Consider the following 20,884-nt stretch of genomic DNA (forward strand, 5'->3'; position numbering starts at 1 on the left):
TCATACTGTTCCTGTTATACTTGCCTTGATAGGACTCTGAGGCGACTCTTTCCATTCTTGCTACTTCAATTGTCGTGTACTGCCTTTCTAGCTGTGTATGTCTTTCTGTAGGACAGCGGTATCACTTTATGGATTGAAGCCACAGGGACAGCCCTGCTTGGACATGCTCCCTGTCCGCAAAGCTTCAAGGTGTCCTCTCCACACCATTACCTTGGCCGACATTCAACAATGACTAAGTGGAAGTTTGAGTGAAAGTGACATTTTATTAGCAGGATAGATTAAAGGGGGTCCTTGTTTGAACAAACTGACTAAACAAGTTTTAATACTGCGGATTCCTACAGGAACGGGAAACTACGGGGAATGGCACCTACAAACCATTAAAATATAGTTCTAAATCAGTAGCTCAAAGACAATGTCTCCATTCAGCTTATTTACACAAAAAATTCTCACAATGACAGAAAACACCTTATCTGAGTCGATCACAGAAAAATATTATTCTTCAGACAGTTTAATATAGACCTACACAGACTCGTCGTTCTCTGACAGCCTGAGGCTCCCGCTTTGTTATTACTGCACCTTCATTCTAAAGCGACATTGCTCTAATTCTATGTGATGGACAAGTACAACCGCTGTCTCTATTGAGTCTCCTCCCCAGTGTTGAGTGAGTGGATGAATACAGTGTCAGCCTCTGCAGCTGCAAAGGCCGCTGTGTTGGTGGAAAAAGACAGCCAAAGTAATCCTTTGGCAAAGGCTGTTGTCCCAGACACTAACACAGTGGTGATCCACATAGAGATGGTGGGGTGGGTGGGGTAGGTGATGCTGTGTACTTTCAGTCACCAGACACTGACATTGTTCTTGCATTAACAAGTGTTTATTGTGTCTTTTGTTTGCATAGTATATTCACATCCAAGACAGTAATGAAGTTGTGAATATTCCAGCATTAAAGACTGATATTCATTGTTGCCTAGTAGCTTTAGCTCTCATCACTAGCGTGGTTGATCTGCCAAGCTGCTGCCTTGTTTATTCAGGTGTGTCAAAGACCCAGTGTGACATTATCACATCCACTTATGTGTGAATTAAATCATCCATAGGAGGTTTGAATTCAGCATGGTTCCATTAAAAATGTGCTATGGCCACTTGATGAGTGCACAAAGGTTTGATTTCAGAGATCTTGAAAAAGCACGGTGCCTCATTAGCAAAGAGTTGAAAGGTGAGTGACACTGTTTTTTTCTGAATAATTCAGTCAAGTATTCTTCATGTACGTAAAACTCACCAAATGTGGGTGTAAGCAATGACTCTTCCAGGCCCACACAATATGACCATAAATAGCCTTACTTACGTAAAAAGGAAAGCATGTATTGGCAGTGAAGGTGCAGTGTAATGGTGATTTAAAAGTGAGAAGCATTTCCAGCTAACACAACAAGAACCACATGAAGTCTGCTGGAGTTCATCTGAAAAGTGCAAAACATGACTGCTCCCTGGTGTTCTCTCATTAATGAACATTCAATTCATTATTTCATATACAGAGGGATGACTAACAGACCACAAGGAAATAAACAGAGCTCAAGTGTTGCAAAACACACCTGCACAGTCCACAAACCGGTGAGTCGACTACCTGTAAATGCATGGCTGTGCTGAGTTGGGGGAAATGCCGCCTATAGACGACATCGCGTGGACGGCAGGACACCGGTCACTGATCACAACAGTGATCAGATGAGTATGGAGAGAGGAGGCAAAGGGGGTGGAGATGTCAGAGCTGCCAATATGCAGTGCCAGAGCTACAGTACCGGCCAAACCCTCTACACTCAGATGTGCATGTGCATTTTTAAAATGCAAACAAAATGTGTCCCCTGAATAATGAGGCTATAATGGTGATTCGGATATTACAGCACATGCGTTTTGCCTGCATCGTGGAGCACACATGCATGCGGAATATTTGTGTGCATTTCTGGGGTGAATAGGGAGCGTGTCATCAAGCACTAGGTAACAGATACTGTAAACGTTGGAAGCGGTAATATCACATCGAGCGGCCCGCACGTTGATTCCTAAATGCTTGCAGTCATAACAGCCCGATGGGCTACAGGCGTCTTTGTAACGCACAAATCTGGAGAGGGCAAGCAGCCATTCATAGACGCTGAAATAGCACATTCATTCTTAATGTGAAGTTCCAATATTAAGTGTTTCATTCCGCATTTTACGTGCAAGCGTGGAACCATATGCGCTAATTAGCAAGTGGTGTTCTGATATCCCACTGAGAAAGCAAATGGGTAAAATTTGGAAACCGCTGCATCGCCAGAGAGGCGGCAATGTAAAAAGACTTGCCTATATAGCACATAAATACCCAGACAATGACATCTGTCTTACCTGTGCCGTGAGCCAAATCGATGCCCGGTTCGGTGAGTATGTTCGGGTCACTTTGAGATCTGCCTCGTTGCAGACAGCCGTCTAGTCCATCTGATGTAGCCATGGGGAGACAACACAAGGATCCTGAATAAAATATTGAAAACCCAACCAGAGGCAGACAAGGTCAGGAGGAAAGCAGCGAGCGAGTGCAGATTTAATTCGCTCTGACAACAGCCGCTTTGAGCATCTACCAGGGAGCCATGGCTGAGCACAAATTCCCCGTGTGTGTGTGTGTGAGTGTGTGTGTGTGGACAGCGTGCGCGATGATGTTTGGATATGGGAGGGGTGATATGCCCTCGATGATGTCCGTTCCTGTCCAGCAGCAAATATTAAACCAAACCCAAATATTTATCACAGCAAACAATATACAGCACACATTGTATATTGTGTGCTGTGTATGGAGATTGTAACCTATTAAATATTAATGTAGTCTGTTTCTGATTTTTCGTTCAACAAATAACACAAAATTATCAATGTTCACCCCTTACGTTGTTTATTTGTGGTCTATAAGACTTATTGTGGATCTACGCGACCCGGGTTTTGCCATAAGATGAAGTAGCCTACACGAGGTCTAATTGTTACGCACAATTTAAAACCAAAAAAGCAGTTCATGTTTAGCATTATTAAAACCTATATTTTCCCGATTAAATTGAAATACTATCATTTTGGACAAATACAAAATAGACATTTTGAAAAAGCAGAATTTGTTTGTTTGTTTCAGTTACTCGTACAATTGTATAGAAAATTGAATATTTAATTTACAAACGGGTTCATATCAGAGCCACCGACTCCATATGGAAGCAGCCTATTGGCTGGTTCAACATATGACACATCAATGCGGAAGTCAACGCCGGAGGAGAAAAATGGCAGCCTACAGGTGCAGCTCCGCGGCTGTGCTCGTAATTCTTTGTAGTTCGTGGGTGTTTCTGGTCTCGAACAGTCAAGGAACGACACAAGCTGGTGATCACCATGCCACTGCGGCCGACAGTCCGCAAACGGCGGAACAAACCGGCGAGCAGCTCGCGTCTGAGGAGAGGTGGGAAGCAACCGAGGTTCAGAAGGCAATTATTGATGATACAGAAAGCAACAATCCCGGTGCATCTGCCCCTGAAATCCCCGCCTCGGTAACACAGCCTAAAGACGATTTTCAGGAGGAATTGGTCATCAGACCGCTGCACTCGGGAGATGTTTATGCCAGCTTCCAGTTCCGCACGTTGTGGGAAACGGATTTCATGAGAGGAAACAAAGGTAATGTTAAGCTAGCTGTTAGCAATGTGATTATAACATGCTGCTAAACTGAGTCAGAAATATCTGCAACTCTTTGTCATCTCATACTATAATAAATGGTGTATAATCTGTGGTGTTTAAAATATCATTTACTAATTCTTTACACGTACGTGACAACTAACAGCCTTTGGGTTGATCGTGAAAAGTCTTTATGAGGGAGACACCTCTGATGTTTATGCTGATACAGCAAGTTTCCCTAGTGACACTATGAGGTTTGTAGGTCTCAAATGTCGAAACCGTATTTTACTGTGAAGAGCATCATATTCAGTTAATGTTGAAAGTTTAATAAAGTAAATGTGACGACATTGAATTACTGTCATTTCTTTTTATTTACTACTCCCTTACCACAATTGTAGCGTCACGCTAATCTGTTACTGGCAAACAGTGAAATATAAATCCGAGTGAGGTATTTTCTTTATTTTATTATTATTTTTTTTTATCTACACATTACAATTCACTCAGCATATTGGGGCTGGGTGTATCAGTGGTTGGGGGTTGCGGGTTCGAATCCCACCCCGAGCCCCGATAAAAATAGGTGCTTTGCGGCAGGAAGGGCACCCGGTGTGAAAACTCATGTACGTTCTGCTGTGGCGACCCCTGAAGGGACAAGCCAAAAGCTGTTGATCTTGTTGATGTGACTTTTCGCTCCCCATAACCATAAACTGTTGTATTTCTCAGTGTCCCACTATCGGCTGTTCCCCAAATCTCTGGGCCAGGTCATCTCGAAGTTTTCAGTGCGAGAGCTGCACATCTCGTTCACGCAGGGTTACTGGAGGACCATGCAGTGGGGACAGCCTTTTCTGCCTTCTCCTCCTGGGGCTGAGCTCTGGGTCTGGTTCCAGGATTCTGTGACAGAGTGAGTAGAGCCCTCTTGTGGCTGCATAGCATCAGAGCTGGGAACAAATTTATCCTAAAACAAAGACATAGTTTTCTTTTTCATTTAGGTTCATAATCACATTTAAGTTGTGCAAATCTTCTAGTTGTACTTATGGATTGGATACAGTTCAACAGACTTTCTGGACCCTTTTGCACCAATTTTCAACAATTCTGCAAGAAAAAAATGGTTGTACGTGGAAGCATATTTATTTTATGAGTGGTTCAATATCAATATTTAAATTCCAAGAATGAAAGGTTTCCAGAGCCTTTATTTTTCTTTTCTGAGTCTGATTTTACGTACGATCGCAATAATCAAATCAGATGAATTCCAGAACGAAAACTCAGATTAGTTTCGTTATGTTTTGTTGCAGCCTTAACACATGCAACTGTGTATTATTTGCTTTGCCAGCCGTTTCACATTTTCCTACATTTTCTCTGCCTTCTTTAGCGTTGATGGCATATGGAAGGAGCTGACAAATGTTTTGTCGGGGATATTCTGCGCTTCACTCAACTTCATCGACTCCACCAACACTGTTCAGCCCAGTGCCTCCTTCAAACCGCTGGGTGTAGGCAATGGTACAGTGAGTCTCCTCAGTCTCGTTTTGCACTTTCCAATGCTCTCTAGCAATGAGCCCATTTGAAAACTAACAGTGTAATTATATATCAGGAACTGTCGTCGAATGCTGGTGCTACAGATACACTTCAAGAAGCACTTCATTCCATATAGGCTAAATTTTGTTTTTGTGTTGAATTTGAAGTGACAGACCACCGCTTTCTTCGCTATGCCACCCTCCCACGAGAGATTGTTTGCACTGAGAATTTGACACCCTGGAAAAAACTCTTGCCATGCGGCTCTAAAGTAGGTATTTGTGTATGTACCTGTAGGTTCAGATGTCAGTGACTGCAGCCCTCTCACCTTCTTCTTCTCTTTCTTTATGTGGCCGTGTTGCACTTGCAGGCTGGTCTTGCTGTCCTGCTGAAGTCAGAGAAACTCTTCCACAGTAGTTTTCATTCCCAGGCAGTGCACATCAGACCTGTGTGTCAGGACTGGGAGTGTAAAACCACATCCTGGGAGCTTAGACAGACCCTGAATGTGGTCTTTGATCTGCACACTTCTGGACAGGGCAAACGAGGTGATTAAAAAGCACATTTCAGACTTTCTGAGGTGTACTGGTGTAGGTATGGGAAGTAGTAGGAAAATAAAGCTCAGTAAGAACATTGTGTTCTTAGTCAATTCAATTGTTTGTTCCTTTAGAGTGGTCTCTGTTCAAGATGTTCTCTCGGACCCTGACAGAAGCTTGTCCACTGGCCTCCTCAAGTAAAATCTATATTGACATCACAGATAACCCTCAGGTTTGATTTCCTCATACTGTTTTATTTTACTCTAAAAAACTAGTTATTTCTCTTTAATGCAAACTTGACAGAAAGTGAAGCAGGATTAGTTTAAACTACTGATCATAGCAGCGACATGGTAGATCTTTCTAAAATATAGACAAACAGTTTATAATTAAAAAAAATTCTATAAATGATCATATTTTATCATTATCAGTTCAACAGTTTTGAGTCTAATATGATTTAATTTTGCAGGGAGAGCAGTTTGAGTTGTCCCCAGCCCCATCTCTACTGAGCCAGGCAGTGGTGATGGGGGACAGACGGACCTTCTCCGTTTACGATCTAACCCAACAAGTCACCTTTGGTACTGTACGCTCCCTCAACTTGCTGATTCGCTGGAGATCTAGTGATGGTGAGTGAAACATAAATGCTTAAGTGCAGCTAAACAAGCAGCATCTGGGCCATGTTTACTAAGGAAATCAATCCTAACCGGCCAGAAGTTCTCAGAATGATGCTATCTTCGTCCTAGTTTCAGAAGGAGACAATTGATAACAAAAATGTAAGAGAGCTTAGGAGGTGTCCTAACTGTTTAGGAGTAGGCACAATAAGGTCACAAAATTGTTACATCTCACACACTTTCCTAAGGTTACTCCTTGCTGAAAGTATGAGTGCCTCAGTGATTCAGAGACACTTAGTAGATACAGAGCCTTGACTAACTTTGACATGTTGTTTGCAAAAGAAAGATGTCACTGATTCTCCAACTCTATCTTAGCAGCCTCTTTTCTTTGCTGCAATGTTTTCACCTGTTTGTGTCTAAAGCACCCTGTCCAATATTCTCCACCTGCAGGTGACATGCTGCGCCCCCTGCTCCATGCTGAGCGTTATGTGGCTGGTTATGGGCTGCAGACAGGAGAGATTCATACTCTGATGTACAATAACCACCCATACAGATCTTTCCCTGTGCTGTTGCTGGACTCGGTGCCCTGGTATCTTCGTCTCTACATCCATACCCTCACTGTGAACAGCAAGGGAAAGGACAACAAACCCAGTGAGTCACTTTGAAAAGAGTTGTAGTTTAAGTCTGCGTGAAAAGAAACCACACACCCCGACACTTTCTTACGTTTACTTGCGCTAAGTTTTCAGTGGCATATTTGAAATGCTTGTCCGTGAACTTTAAAAACACAAAGACGCTAAATTGCCAGTATTTGCTTTTATTATTATTTACAGTGGATGCTTTTTTTCTGCGTAGCCAAGATAAAAAAACTATGAATATTTAGTTTGTGGTACATTTACTGATTTCTAATATTTTGCTAACTACCTCACTTCAGAGATTATTATATATGAGTTACTCATGCTGTACTGTTACACAGCACATCCCCAGTTTCCCTACAGGAATCTTTTCATGTAACACCATGCAGATCCTGCTTTTTACCACAAGGAGGAGAACATGAGTCAAGTTTTCCATCTGTGGTGGAAAACAATTATTACTATTACAACTATAACTACCATATCAGTCTTTTTGCTTGGCTTTTCATAGATATACAGTCACGGCCACTTTATTAGGTACACCTGTAAAATCTAATGCAATCTAATACAGAAACACTGCCACAGATTTTACCTTTGCAATGTTATAATTTCTCAGTTTTTAAGTTGAAACGGTCAAAAAGGTGATAATTCTAATATCTGTTTTATTACTGAGGTCAAAGTGGGCGATGGAGTTTACTGGAGTGCATTATAAGAATCCTGCATTATAAGTTTTGGCCCCCTCTTTTATTTTAAATAGAATGGCCTATTTAAACTGTAGAATTTTAGCAGAGTTGCAGTATTGGATTGCATTAGATTGTACAGGTGTCGCTAATAAAGCTGCCAGTGACTGTACACTCAAACAGAATAGTTTGGATACTAGCACACTGTATCGATCTGTGTATAGAAGGTATTATTGCAACAAAAGATGGTGAATAAACACAAAATAAGTGTATTAATTCAATAGTTGCTCATCTTTCTCTTCCTTTGCCAGGCTACATCCACTACCAGCCGTCTAAGGACCGTGTGAGGCCCCACCTGCTGGAGATGCTGGTCCAGCTTCCTCCCAACTCTGTCACTGAGGTTACAGTGCAGTTTGAGAGGGCTCTGCTCAAGTGGACTGAATACACCCCTGATCCCAACCACGGTTTCTATGTTGGGTAAGCATGTAGGGTAGTTTATTAAGAGGGTTCTGAAATAAGATGCACACTAGTTGTGCATGCCAATATAAAGGTTCTGAAATTGCAAGCGCATGATTTTGACGGGCTTAACAGTAGAGTGATTTGACTGTTGCAATCATAGTTATGATTTAAAGTTAATTTCTAAGTTTCAAAATGATTAAAATTTGTTTTACCCACATTTAGGTCTTCAGTAATCAGCTCGCTTGTACCAAGCATTGTCGCCATGGATATAAACAGCAGTCTGGAACGCCCCCTTTTCAGCAACTTGTAAGCATAAAGTTGTTTTATTTTCAGAGGACAATGTCTTCAGTTATTACTTATTCGTGTGGGGTTTTGAGAAACATATTTGTATGGAAAATCAAATGGTACAATTTTCTGTCTGTCCCCAGCTTTCCATGTAAAGAAGAGTCTAGCTACTTTGTGCGCATCTACACAGAGCCCCTGCTGGTCAACCTACCAACTCCGGACTTCAGCATGCCTTATAATGTCATCTGCCTGACCTGCACAGTGGTGGCCGTTGGCTATGGGTCTCTCTACAACCTACTAACCCGGAGCTTTCAGATAGAGGAGCCCAGCCCAGGATTAGCCAAGCGAATAGCCAACATTATCCGCAAGATGAGGGGCGTGCCACCACTCTGAGGCTGGGCACAAATGCAAACGGTTCTGTTTTTTGAAAGGAAGATTTCCTTTTGTTGAAACCACTGGCAGCCATGTGATATTCAGGGAAGAGGTTGGAGTCAAGCACTGGTATGAATAATGAATGTCGCCTTCAAATTTTTGTTTTAGGTGGACAAACGCAACTAATTATTTTAAATATTAATGTATTAACGATCATTTCCTGTTTACAAAGCACACAAATGTGGCTACTTAGAGCTTTGTATTGTTTGACAAGTATAAGGAACCTAAGTTGCACATTATGCTGTGGAGGTAATGTCATTGGGGTTGGGATTGTTTTTGTTGTATGGATGTTTGGACACTTACCGGGAATACATCATAATATAATCAGAGTTCACTGATGCATAAATATGAGACTGAATTGGCTTCAAACTGTACTATCGAGCCTTTGAGATCAGATTTTAAAAGGTCAGTCGCTTTTTTGACCCGTGGAATGCCATACCCATACTTTAGAAGCGATAAAATAAAGTGACATATTTAGTGACTCAGAATGTTTCATTTTATTAAATCTTAGTCATGACAAGATGTGAATGAAGCTATTACGTATCTAAAAGTTTTTCATTTTTATTTATCAATTCCTGATGTGTTTATCATCTGACATTTTTTCAGTAACTGTTTTAATGTGTGAGGCGAAAAAACCCGTTCATAAAAAATGAATAGTGACCAAGCTAATATTTTTCTTATTTAGACATGTCCATGAGTAAACACATTACTTGTCTGGAACTATTTGTTTTACAAATCAGGAAAGGGAAAGGAAGGAATGGTAAATGCAGCTAGAAGATGAATTGCCTTTAGTTTAAAATTCCTTCACCTTCCTGTCAGTCTTTGAACACGTAACAGTCGGGCTTTATAGAAATAACATACCACGAAATACTTCCATGAATTTGCTTTTACACTTTTTACTAAGAACCATGCAGTCCTCTGTTATGCTTGTTTGTCCAAATCCTCTAAAAAAGTGTGCAGAATGTCTATGTTTGGAGTGGTACTGTGTTGGTGTTGGTGTGTGTGTGACAAAATACACATTTTCTGTATTGCCTTTTCAATAAACCAACAAGTTTTCATTGTTTTATTCAGATTAGTGTAAGATGGTTTACTGTTCTGAACTGCAGCAGAGCAGGAACTGTATTACTTTCCACTGAGTGCCCACATTTTTATGTAAACAAACTTGGCCCCACTTCTGGCAGACTCTCAGAGAACAAACACAGACGTCTCTGTATTTGGCTTGTCAGCGATTCTCACCCCTGCATGTTTGGCAACAGCGTGGAACAAAAACAAAGGGAGAAAAACGCACATTCCACATCAGTGATGCTCATATCTGGTCGACTGCAAACTGTTTTCTCTCCAAGCAAATAGGTATACACGACCAGAGAGCATGCATAGCTCCGCTGGCTCAGTCTTCAGAGTGTGTTTTGCTAAGATGTGTGCCCCTCAGTGGCGTGTCAGTGCTCAGTAACAGTTTTAGTTTATTTAGCGCATATGTTTATATCCCTGAAATGAACACTTGTGACACTACAATTATTAAACAAAATTTGGAGGTGCGTATAAAAAAACAATTTGAGCACAATGGTGAAATTTTGATGCACCAGAAGTTCTTGCCCAGTGCTTTAAATAATCTTGCTATTTGTCAGAAAGCACTTTTCATTCTTGGCATGGTTCACGATTTGTTTCTACAGCCAAACTCTTCTCTAAACAGCTCATAAAAGAGACTTGTGAAACTCAAATACCTGTAACCAGCAAAGTGATAAATGCATAAAACATTTCTATGTTCTGGAAACATGGTTATTTTTATTGTAATACAAAGCATAAGACACATATAAAAAGTATCTCACAGTACATTTTCATCTATTTAGAAAATCCAGCACATAGTAATTGTGCAGAAATACTTGAGTAATACTACTGAATTTGTAACTTAATCAACTTATAATACAAACATACTGTAGTGTTAGTAGAACCTGCCAAAGAATTCCTTTGGTGTTCAAGTATGTGTCCACGGATATGAAAGCCTTCTCAGATCAGCTTATGAGGGGAAAAAATATTAAAACAAAAGGTTTGTATGCATGTAAAGGAAAGGTACAGAAATTGGCTTTATACACTTCCTAACTAAAAATATAACTTTATGCAAACCAGTGCTCGAATGTTTTGGCAAAGTGTACGAATATGAACGTGTAAAAAGTTAACATTTTTATGCTTTTTGTGTTTTTGTTTTTGTTTTTTTTTTGCACAAAAGAAATCAAACAGGTGCATACATGTAGCTCAGTCACTAACTGTCCAATCAGCAGGGCTCACTGCAGGCGTGGCCGCAGGTTGTTCTGCAGCACTTCTGCTCTCCTGGACACTGGCCATCATGGTAGCAGTACTCAGCACACATAGGGGTGCCCTGGGGCAAAGCGCAGCGACCTGGTTTTACTGACACATCACAGACAAAACCATACTTAGTTACAGTCATCATTAAAGATTGTGAGCGCTTTGCTATAAGAACACACACAGAGTCACTTCTGTCACTTTGTTGATATCCAACCTGTGTATGGAGCAATGCACTCATGTCCACACCCATTGTAGCAGCATTTCTCGTTATTGGGGCAGTCGCTGTCATTAGAGCAATATTCAGCACACATCCCTGAGCCCCAGCGCCTGCGAGGACACACTCCTGGCTTTGCTGAGGGGAAAGAGAAATCAATATATACAAAGTGGGTAAAAACATAGCAAATGATGCCTTTGATTGGAAGGGACTTTCTGTTGCCCTGTGGAATGCTTGATTTCCACGTCAGTTCAGTCACTGCGAAGCGTTAACCAAATATTTAACAGCTCCTAGCTTTAGAAAAAATTAAACATAAAATAAACTGATGAAGGTGTCTGGTTGCTAAACTACATGAAAAACAGAAGAACTTGGACTTTTCAGAAGTAAACAGGAGCAGATCAGACATTAAACACATATTACAAAGTCAGTCAAACTCACATGTTAAATTACGATCAGCTTCTGCAAAAGCAAATGCACCAAGTGCTAAAATCAATGCAAAAATTGCAGACCACTGTTTCTCCATGTTAACGTCTTGCAGACAAAAATGTTCCTGTTTGGAAAAATGTCCCACTGTACAGTCTGCAGACTGAGCAGTCAGAGGATGCTGGGTCCTTGAGCCTGTAGAGTTACATCCCCATGCTCATACTGGACACAAGTACAGCTTATTTTTAAATAAATAACTACAGAATTGAGTTTGGAGATTAATGATCTTCATAAAACCTCACCTTTCAGTTAACAGTTATCATGTGTGCTAACAGTACCTTACACCCTGAGCAGCAGCAGAATAATTAGTTATGGGTCAGATGAACCCTGGACCTTTCTCCCACACCGGCACCGTCACTGTCTGTCACACTGTCTTTGGTGTAAGGACAATTGCCAACAAGCAGAGATGCAACAAAATTGCCTAAAGAAAAATGCATTCAAAATGTTGGCATTCTGTCTTCAAGAAAACTGAATTTATGCTGCCCAGCTCCTGAAAAAACACTTTGCACACCCTGCTCTGAATCCTTGTTTTCTGTGGCCACCATGTGTGCTTAAAATACCACACACAATTCTGATCTTAGAGTTAAAAGAGAGGCAGTAAAAGAACAAAACAAAAATAAAATCAAACTGTCAGGAAACAAGCAGGTATCACATTGTATTAATACACATCATATCAATATCATACCATTATAATAAAACTCTATATAAACAGTTGGAATGTTAAACCTTTTACGTTGTTTTTTTCTGAAAATTGCTTCAAATAATCAACAGACATCACATGTAAAATATATTTTACATGTTTTTTACACTTTGACATGTAAACGGAGGAGGAGCCGGGGTTCAAACCAACAACTGCCGGATTGGTGGATGACCGCTCTACCTTCCTGCATCACAGTCGGAGTGAGACTAGGAAGGAGATATGGGGCGGGGTAGAGGGTGAAGGGGGTGGAAGGAGGGAGACTGAGCCTGTTGGAGGGACTGGAGGGGGGTGAGCGAGAGGGAGATTTTGTTTGTCAACTCCAGAAGCTCTTCTGCTGCTTTTCCTCTGTGAGCTGCTGCAAACAGAAAGACAACAAATGTGTGTTTCATGTCCAAACCTCTAAATCAGAAAAAAAGCTGAGTCAGCAGTGTGTTTGAAAGTGGATCCTTTCTTCTTTCCTCGCTGCCTCCTGCTGATTCCACATTTTATTTTTTTGGGGTCACATGTCACAGAGTTCAATACGTTACACTCTGGACTTGATCTGGAGTTTTTCCTCCAGAGCAACACATGTCAGTTTACTCTGCTGATCTGTCTCTCTTTCTCAGTGAGGAGCTCTGCCAACTCTGTGACTTTCTCTCTACTTCTCTAGACTGGACTTCCATTGATGAAAAGAGGCTCTCCCTCTTTCTGTTTACTCTTTTTGAGCACACCGGCTCTGTTGGAGAGAGATGATGAGCTCATCTCTCTTCTTCTCATCCTCTGCCATCTCACACTCTCTCTTCAGTCCCCTATGGGTAAAGTGGGCTGCACTGTGTTTTTTCTCCAGAGGAAGGAGACACTTGTGAAGATGTCTGATCTCATCTTCTTGTCCTCTTTGACCCTCTGGATGTCAGTCTTCAACTTTCTGTTCAACTATCCCTTTATGATGGACAGCAGCTGCTCTCTGTCCTGTTTCCAAAACTCCTGCTTCTTCAGGACCATGATTTTTGCAGCTGCAACTTTTCCTCCATCTCTTTCATCTGAGCCTCCATCCATCTCCTCATGTCCTTCATCTCTGTTTACAGAAAGACCAAACATACACATGGAGCTATTTTCATACCACAGAGAGGGAAATCTGCTGCTTTCATTGTTCAGTGTAACACTGACACCAATAGGACAACATCCATCTTTTCAGGACACTGAGTGAATAGAAGTCACAATTACAGTCATGGAACGATTATTGAAGGAGCCTTCTGGGCACAGGCTCAAATGATCGTGTTAACTCACACTATAGTGACATACAAAACAACGTTATGGGCAAAAAAACAAGTAACAAGAGATGACCACAAGGAGATGGAAAGTGGCTAAGAACTCTGTTTAACCCCACAATAAATAAAAGAGAAGATTTTAAATGAGATTCAAAATAACTAAAACATAGATTAGATATAACTAAAATGGCATGCTAGCACAAGGAGACTCAAAATAGCCTCAAGGACAAAAAAAAAAGGTTGTAACACTACTAAACTGAAGGACAGGTGGGTGGGTTTTTACTTGTCTGTGTGTCTGTGTCTGTTTGTGGATCTTTTGTCTCATCACTTGTCTGAACATTTCAGTTAGGTTTATTGAACAAATGGAACAAAAACAAAAGTGTTCTTGCGCTAAGTGCAGTGAGGATTTAAAATCCTTACCATGCTCCCTCGGCTCTCTCTTCTTGCCACGGTGGCTAATGGTTTGGAAAATGATGAGTAGATGAATGGAGCAGCTATAGCTCAGTAAGGCAGTTGTCCACGGACAACAGGGTCAGTGGTTCGATCCCCGGTTCAGGCTATATGTTGAAGTGTGTAGACACTGAACCCCCAACAGCCGCTTCCCATCCCACGCTGTGCTGGTCCAAGCCCGGTAGAAACTGGGGAGGGCTCCGTCAGGAAGGGCATCCAGCGTAATGATCTGCTGTGGCAACCCTGAACTCGTGGGATAAACCCAAACAAAAAAAACATTAATAGATGAATAGACATTAAAACAAATCTTATAAAAGGTGAATCTAACAACAAGTCAACTTACGAACACTGGGGCTCTTGGCTTAGAGGAATTCGATGATGAAGACAATTCACATTGTAGAACTGATTTGTCATTAGGAACCAAACATTTTTCTGGACTTCTTCAACAATTCTTCTGTCAATCATCAACCACACAAATCACCTTTATCACTTGTTTAAAGTTCTCTATCAAAGAAATAGAAGATGTTAACAGGCTTCTGCAGTTTGTTGGCATCCACTCATGTCCACATCAAAGTATATTTAGTTCATAACTCTGGTCAGACTTCCAGTAATAAAAATCACACTAATCAACTAATGATAAAAATAATACCATCCCATACTGTATAAGTACTCTGAGACATTGGAGTTTGAATCCACGATTGTTCTGAGCCTGGAGCTGCAGAAATATGTTCTAGTAAAAATCCCACCTGACAATTCTACTTAAATAAAAGTAAAAAAATGATTTATTTCTTACTTAAAGTATTAAAAGTAAACGTGCTTAAGCATTTTTTTCTCCCTGTTGGTTTCTGTTTCTGTGTCACTAGTGATTTATTTTCATTTTTAAAAAAGTGGTATATTATGAAAAGTGTAAAATAATGTGACTGTACCACAACTGTAATTAGAAGTGTAGTGGAGAAAAAGTATACATATTTGCTCGATGTAGTACTTAGTAATAATTGCATTGTACAGATACATGAAAAATGTATTCAAGTACAAAGTATTGGTACTTCATTCTTTCAATCATTGCTATTCCATCACTAGATTAAGTATAGTTGTAGTTTGGGATTTGTCTTGCATATATCCCGTGAGCTAACACTGTTAGCTTCAAGGGAGTTTATCTAAAGCAAATGCCTGAATGCCGAGTGAAGCCAACATGAATAATTTAGAAAATGCCTGAAACTGTCACTGAAACCAGATTAGTAAGTTTCAGATTCGTCACATTTTTCTGCAAATAGACCCCTGAAAGTCTGTTTGCACTGCACCTTTAAAGCCAATAATCCTAACAAGATAAACTTCAATTTAGTTCACAGTATGTTACAGTCTAACAAGTCATTGGCTTTGTGTATGCCATCCATTCACATACCCAGGAATAAAGTTAAAAAATTTAACCACAAGGGGGCACAAGCCAGTGTCTTCTTGTGCCAGTCCCAAGTCTGTATAAAGTGTAAAAGGTTGTGTAAGTAAGGGCATCCAAAGTAAAACACATGCCACATTAAACATAATGAATCATGACTTCCAAAACAAATCTGACTTCCATACTGGACCAGTCGGGGCCTGGGTTAACAACGATCGCCGCCGGTGCTGTTGACCTACAGGGTGCCGGTGGAAATTGGGTTACTGTTGGTTGAAGAAGGAGAGGAGGTAGGCATGTTTGCAGAAATGTAGGCAGAAATTCTGGAGTGAGTTAGGTGAAGTGATGCAGAGCATCCTCAGAGGTGAGAGAGTGGTGATTTGTGCAGATTTCAATGGTCATGTAGGTGAAGGGAACAGAGGTGATGAGAATGTGATGGGCATGTTTGGTCTTCAGGACAGGAACACAGAAGGACAGATGGTGGCAGACTTTGCAAAGAGGATGGAAATGGCTGTAGTGAACACTTTCTTCCAGAAGAGGCAGGAACAAACGGTAACATAGAAGAGCGGAGGTAGAAGCACTCAGGTGGACTACATCTTATGCCGACGTTGTAATCTGAAAGAGATCAGTGACTTTAAAGTATTGGTAGGAGAAAGTGTAACCAGACAACACAGGATGGTGGTGTGTAAAATTGCTCTACTGGAAAATGAAGAGGACCCACCATTGAGTTGAAAAAGGAAGAATGTTGTATAGGAAGGAGTTGAGACAGGCTCTGTGTGGTCAGGAGGAGCTTCTAGATGACTGGACAACTGCAGCTAATGTGATTAGGGAGACAGGTTGGAGGGTACTCTGTGTGTCATCTGGAAAGACGAAAGTGGACAAGGAGACTTGGTGGTGGAACAAGGAAGTTCAGGAGTGTAGACAGACAGATGAGGTTAGACAGGAATCTCTGTGGACTATGAGGTGAAGAAGATGCAGGACTTTAAGTACTTAGGGTCAATGGTTCAGAGCAAAGGAGAGTGTGGAAAAGAGTTGAAGAGGCGAGTGCAGGCAGGATGGAACAGGTGGAGAAAAGTGTCAGGTGTGTTGTGTGATAAAAGAGTATCAGCGAAATTAAAGGAAAGGTGTTCAAGACGGTGGTGAGACCAGAGATGTTGTTCGGTTAAGAGACAGTGGCACTGAAGAAAAGACAGGAGTCAGAACTGGAGGTAGCAGAGCTTAAGATGGTGAAGTTCACTTTGGGAGGGAGGAGGATGGACAGGATCAGGAATGAGGACATCAGAGGGACAGCTCATGTTAGATGTGTTGGAGATAAAGTCAGAGAGGCCAGAGGCCATTAAGCGTTTGCTCTTTCCAAGTGAAGTCCAATTATGATTATAATGATGAGAGCATTTCACATGGGACACTGCTGTGTCTCTCCCTCCGCCCTGTCAGATTTATCCAGTTTCTGAAAGTCCAGCAACACCAGTTCAGCTTTTTCAAATAGTATGCTGCCTGGAACGGATATCAGTAAACTGCAATAAATAATTTACTTAAAATAGTAATTATTTTCTACATTGTTGAAAACTGGGACTCAAACACATTAACAATTTGTGTTTCTACAAATCACTGCTGTTGTTATCATGTGTTAGTAATGCATTTAGCTGCATGACTAATTCCTTTGTCCTTAGGATATTGTATTTCAAATTTTAATGTTTTGATGTAGATTTTTTGACAGTGGTTGTAATCTGTGAGGATCTTTATGAGAAGTCTGTTATAAATTTCCTTAATCAGTCTGTAAAGCTGGGTTTTATGTTATATTGTTATCTGTACTGTACTGGACAGTAATATTTAACAAATCTCATCACCCTCTCATAAAAAGTGCCCTACTTTCAGCTTGACTTCGATAAACAAAACGAGTTGTCATCAATACTATTTATTCTCACATCCAGTCCTTGTTGACTCAGCACTGCTCTCATATAGAGTTGCATGCTGTATGTCTCTGCTTGTTCCCTCTTACTCTTTTCTTCTTCTATCTGCTGTAGATGAAATCAGGCTTATCAGCAGTGAAAAACAAGACTGCACCCACAAGCTATGATAAAAGGGATAGAAATTAATGAGATAGTCTGCACAATCACATTTTGTTTTGCATGAGGCAGCACACAGCTTTGCATGTATTAGATTTCAGTCTGCCCCCCTCTCCTGTGAGTCTGCACTGCTACGCTCTCTTTATTCGGATTATGCGGTGCCTATGCACACACAGCCTACTGTGTCATATTGTATCCGCTGTAAACATATTGTGTTAAACTTACATTTGTTTAGTTTAGTGTATAAAGCAGCAGTTTTGAGAAAGATTATTTAATTCTGGGTAGTTCTAATGAAAACCACTTACAATGAGGTCTGTTGATTATTCTGACTATCAGGGATGCTAATTATAGAAAGCTTTGTTGTAGATTAATTTTCTGAATGTAAGGTTTCAATGGCATGAACAGCACAACCCATTCACCTTCATTATAATCCAGTGGTGGACGCAATATTCAGGTGTTACTGGGTGGTATTAAGTAAAACTAGTAATTCTGGCAATAAAGTAAAATGTACACTACATGTATCCAGGACAATGGATGCCATTAATGATTTAATATGATATTTTCTAAGATTGTACCTCCGGTGAAGTGACATGTAAGCCGCATTTTAAGACTGCAGCTGGATAGCAGCTATATAGGCAATTAAATCTACAACAATGTATCATTTTAGAAACTGATCCTATGTTTTGTGCGTAAAATCGTGTACTGAGAGATGCCAAGACGCTGTGGTGAAGGAGGAGTCTGAAATAACCTCACAGAGTCCTTGTGATTAAAAATAAGAGATGCATACACAGTAATTATGTGGATTATTTTGAACTCAGACTATAAAAAGTTGTTTTTATGTGACCAACTTTGTGGTCACGCTTTGAAGACAGCTGTAACCATGCACTTTAGCCATAATATCTTTGCTGTAGTCTTTGCTGGTATGAAAACAACAAAGTGTCCTGCTGCAGGTGCATTACCATTCACCACCTCTGGGTGGGGGTCTCCACTTTGAGATCTCACTATCTCTTTTTTTTAACCTTCCAACAATCTGTACATAATTACTCAAGTAAAAGAAGTTAAAAAAAGTTTCCAATTTAAGCAATATTGTAGCTTAACAGAATTAATTTGTTGATTCATATATAAAAAGTATGTATTTGAGTTCAGTATTTGTATGATTATAAATAGTATATATATATCTGTTAAAATGTAATGATTATTTTGTAAAGTGTGTCTTTGTAGAGTCTCAGTCAGATGTTGCAATGTAGTGTAACTATGTAAATGTATTCTGTCTGGCTTTGATTTGATTGACAGGTATCCGCCAAACCTCAAACAAGGGGAATCGAGAGGTTTATTATACAGGGTACACTGAGCAGTGAGCAATAATTTTATCCCCAGGAGTAGAAAGGCCATGCAATTTACATGTGCAACTGCACTGCTTATAGCAAGTTCAATAGCCAGTGGGATCTCAGCTGTGGGCGATTAAAGAGCTAAGGTCTGTTGTTATTCTCCTTTACACTCACACACTTTCTGACATATACAGTATGACTCTTGCAAAGGTTTTGGTAAATAGTCTGCACTTATATAGCACTTTTCTACCTTATTGGCATCCAATGTGCTTTACATTGCTTCCCATTCATCCATTCACACGCAGGGTGCACCACATAGAGCGATCGTCCACCAATCGCACAGTTGTTGGTTCGATCCTCGACTCTCTCAGTCACATGTCATAGTGTCCTCAAGCAGGACATAGAACCCCAATTTATTTGCTCCTGGTGAGTGTCGGAGCTGTAATCTAACCAGCAACCCTAGGATCGGTGGATGACTGCTCTACCTCCAGAGCACATATGCAAACAAACAAGGTTATAGAATTTCATAATTTAACATTTCGCCAATGTCTCTTTTTCCTCCTGTCCTTGGGAATTCAATCATGGAACAGTGTCACTGGGAACCTTTCCTCGATGTAATCATGTAACGAGGCTTGGCTAGTCACTGTTATTGCGTGTCCTTGAAATGATGTAGATGCTATCAGTTTCACTGCTGGCTCTGAATGTTGAACATGTGAATGAGATGAAAAGAAGATGGTTCAGTACGACTGTAAGTGAACATTAGAGTTGATATGGTGAGGTTAAGAGTTTTAGGAATTATTGAGAGCTTGAAATGAGGTAATCTGCCAGCTGCTATGGCCTTTTTTGCCTTTTTCTGACGTCTCCAAAGAGGGGCTCATAGTTTGAAGGTAATGATGAACAATATGCACAAGGAACGGGAACATATGGCTGACTTAAAATAAATATGCACTGTGGAGTTCTGGCTGTAGGTACGGTCTCTGATATCCATAATGTATGTTTTGAGTGATACTTTTTAAGTTTAAGGCAAAATATTCTTTCTAAAATATGAGAAAGTGGATGCCCATATATTTAGGAGATATCAATATATATATTTATTTTCATATAAAGTTGTTTTTCTATTTCAAAATAATGAATGCAGTGTTTTGGAAACCGAGTACAGGTTGTGTAGGATTCCTGTGCTTCTTTCTGGCCAAAGTCATATGACAAACATGATGAATGGGAATAATTCCCCACCTCCTGCTCATATTGTTTCCAGTCTGAGCCAAAACAAGTCTCAACGTGACCTCACATTGACGCTGACCTCAAGGCCACACCTGCTTGAACTCCCATAGTCAATCACGTGCGCCATTGTGCATTAACCTGCCATTGACCTCTCTATGCTAAACCCAATTCCCTTATTATCCCCACTGTAATGTTCTACTCTTAGTTATCTATCTGCAACTGAATCAGATTTTGGGTCCCTCTATACCCTCAGGCAAAAACATGTCTCAAATGACTGGTGGCTACCACTGGTAAGGGATGTGAGGGTGGGGGTGGGGGGTTGTCTCATCTAAATCATAAAAAATGCGATCAGAGCTAAAAGCTGAATAAGTAAAGAGCACAGAGGAGGTTTTTTTCTGCTGCGAGAATAAAGGTTTTATGGTAGCTGAAAGAAAAAGTCATTATTGTTATTTTGCCATTAGAAATAATGTTTTTACCCCAATTTTTTAGAAAAGCCCCTTTTGACACCTGACACTTTTAATGTCTCTAATTATCGCTTTCTGGATTGAGTGGTTATTACTTTTGTTATTTCGACTAATACGCTTAACCGATGCTCCCACAAACATGTCTACTTATCCTGCTCATACAGAGAATAATGATAATCCTGTGATAATGTTTTGAAGTCAAAATAATGCAAATGCCTCTAATGATGAAGCATGCTCAAA

The 20,884-nt window shown here is 40.5% G+C and overlaps 3 protein-coding genes across 4 annotated transcripts in view; 1 reads left to right on the plus strand and 2 right to left on the minus strand.

Moving 5' to 3' along the window:
- The window catches only part of phactr3a (phosphatase and actin regulator 3a), a 28,987-nt gene extending 26,331 nt beyond the window's left edge, over positions 1–2,656 (minus strand). Inside the window, exon 1 of one of the 2 annotated variants that reach the window (XM_067526792.1) lies at positions 2,365–2,656. In XM_067526792.1, the coding sequence (XP_067382893.1) occupies positions 2,365–2,467 (103 nt within the window). In that variant the 5' untranslated portion in view covers positions 2,468–2,656. The remainder of the gene's footprint in view (positions 1–2,364) is intronic. The other variant, XM_067526791.1, reaches the window with a different exon arrangement.
- A 570-nt stretch (positions 2,657–3,226) lies between these two features.
- pigt (phosphatidylinositol glycan anchor biosynthesis, class T) lies at positions 3,227–9,852 on the plus strand. The gene is made up of 11 exons (XM_067526789.1): positions 3,227–3,651; positions 4,369–4,546; positions 5,015–5,142; positions 5,325–5,425; positions 5,525–5,699; positions 5,822–5,919; positions 6,154–6,310; positions 6,746–6,946; positions 7,916–8,081; positions 8,286–8,369; positions 8,492–9,852. Exons 1-11 carry the CDS (start codon positions 3,228–3,230, stop codon positions 8,739–8,741), a joined length of 1,962 nt encoding a protein of 653 aa, XP_067382890.1. The 5' UTR covers position 3,227; the 3' UTR covers positions 8,742–9,852.
- A 690-nt stretch (positions 9,853–10,542) lies between these two features.
- On the minus strand, positions 10,543–11,833 carry wfdc2 (WAP four-disulfide core domain 2). Its single transcript, XM_067526796.1, has 3 exons — positions 11,734–11,833; positions 11,296–11,433; positions 10,543–11,183 (listed from the first exon to the last, which is right to left on the minus strand). The coding sequence occupies exons 1-3, from the start codon at positions 11,816–11,818 to the stop codon at positions 11,050–11,052; spliced, it is 357 nt and encodes a 118-aa protein (XP_067382897.1). The 5' UTR covers positions 11,819–11,833; the 3' UTR covers positions 10,543–11,049.
- Between the last annotated feature and the right edge of the window lie 9,051 nt (positions 11,834–20,884).

Source organism: Channa argus, chromosome 13 (genome assembly GCF_033026475.1).
Source record: "Channa argus isolate prfri chromosome 13, Channa argus male v1.0, whole genome shotgun sequence".
NCBI classification, from domain to species: domain Eukaryota; kingdom Metazoa; phylum Chordata; class Actinopteri; order Anabantiformes; family Channidae; genus Channa; species Channa argus.

Excerpts from the sequence above, each read along its gene's own strand:
- wfdc2 (XM_067526796.1), bottom strand. The coding sequence starts at position 11,818 with ATGGAGAAACAGTGGTCTGCAATTTTTGCATTGATTTTAGCACTTGGT. Across the intron at positions 11,434-11,733 it reads AGCTGATCGTAATTTAACAT|CAAAGCCAGGAGTGTGTCCT; the intron begins GTGAGTTTGACT and ends CTTTCCCCTCAG. Across the intron at positions 11,184-11,295 it reads GTGCATTGCTCCATACACAG|TAAAACCAGGTCGCTGCGCT; the intron begins GTTGGATATCAA and ends GTGATGTGTCAG.
- pigt (XM_067526789.1), top strand. The coding sequence starts at position 3,228 with ATGACACATCAATGCGGAAGTCAACGCCGGAGGAGAAAAATGGCAGCC. Across the intron at positions 4,547-5,014 it reads TTCCAGGATTCTGTGACAGA|CGTTGATGGCATATGGAAGG; the intron begins GTGAGTAGAGCC and ends TGCCTTCTTTAG. Across the intron at positions 6,947-7,915 it reads GGGAAAGGACAACAAACCCA|GCTACATCCACTACCAGCCG; the intron begins GTGAGTCACTTT and ends TTCCTTTGCCAG.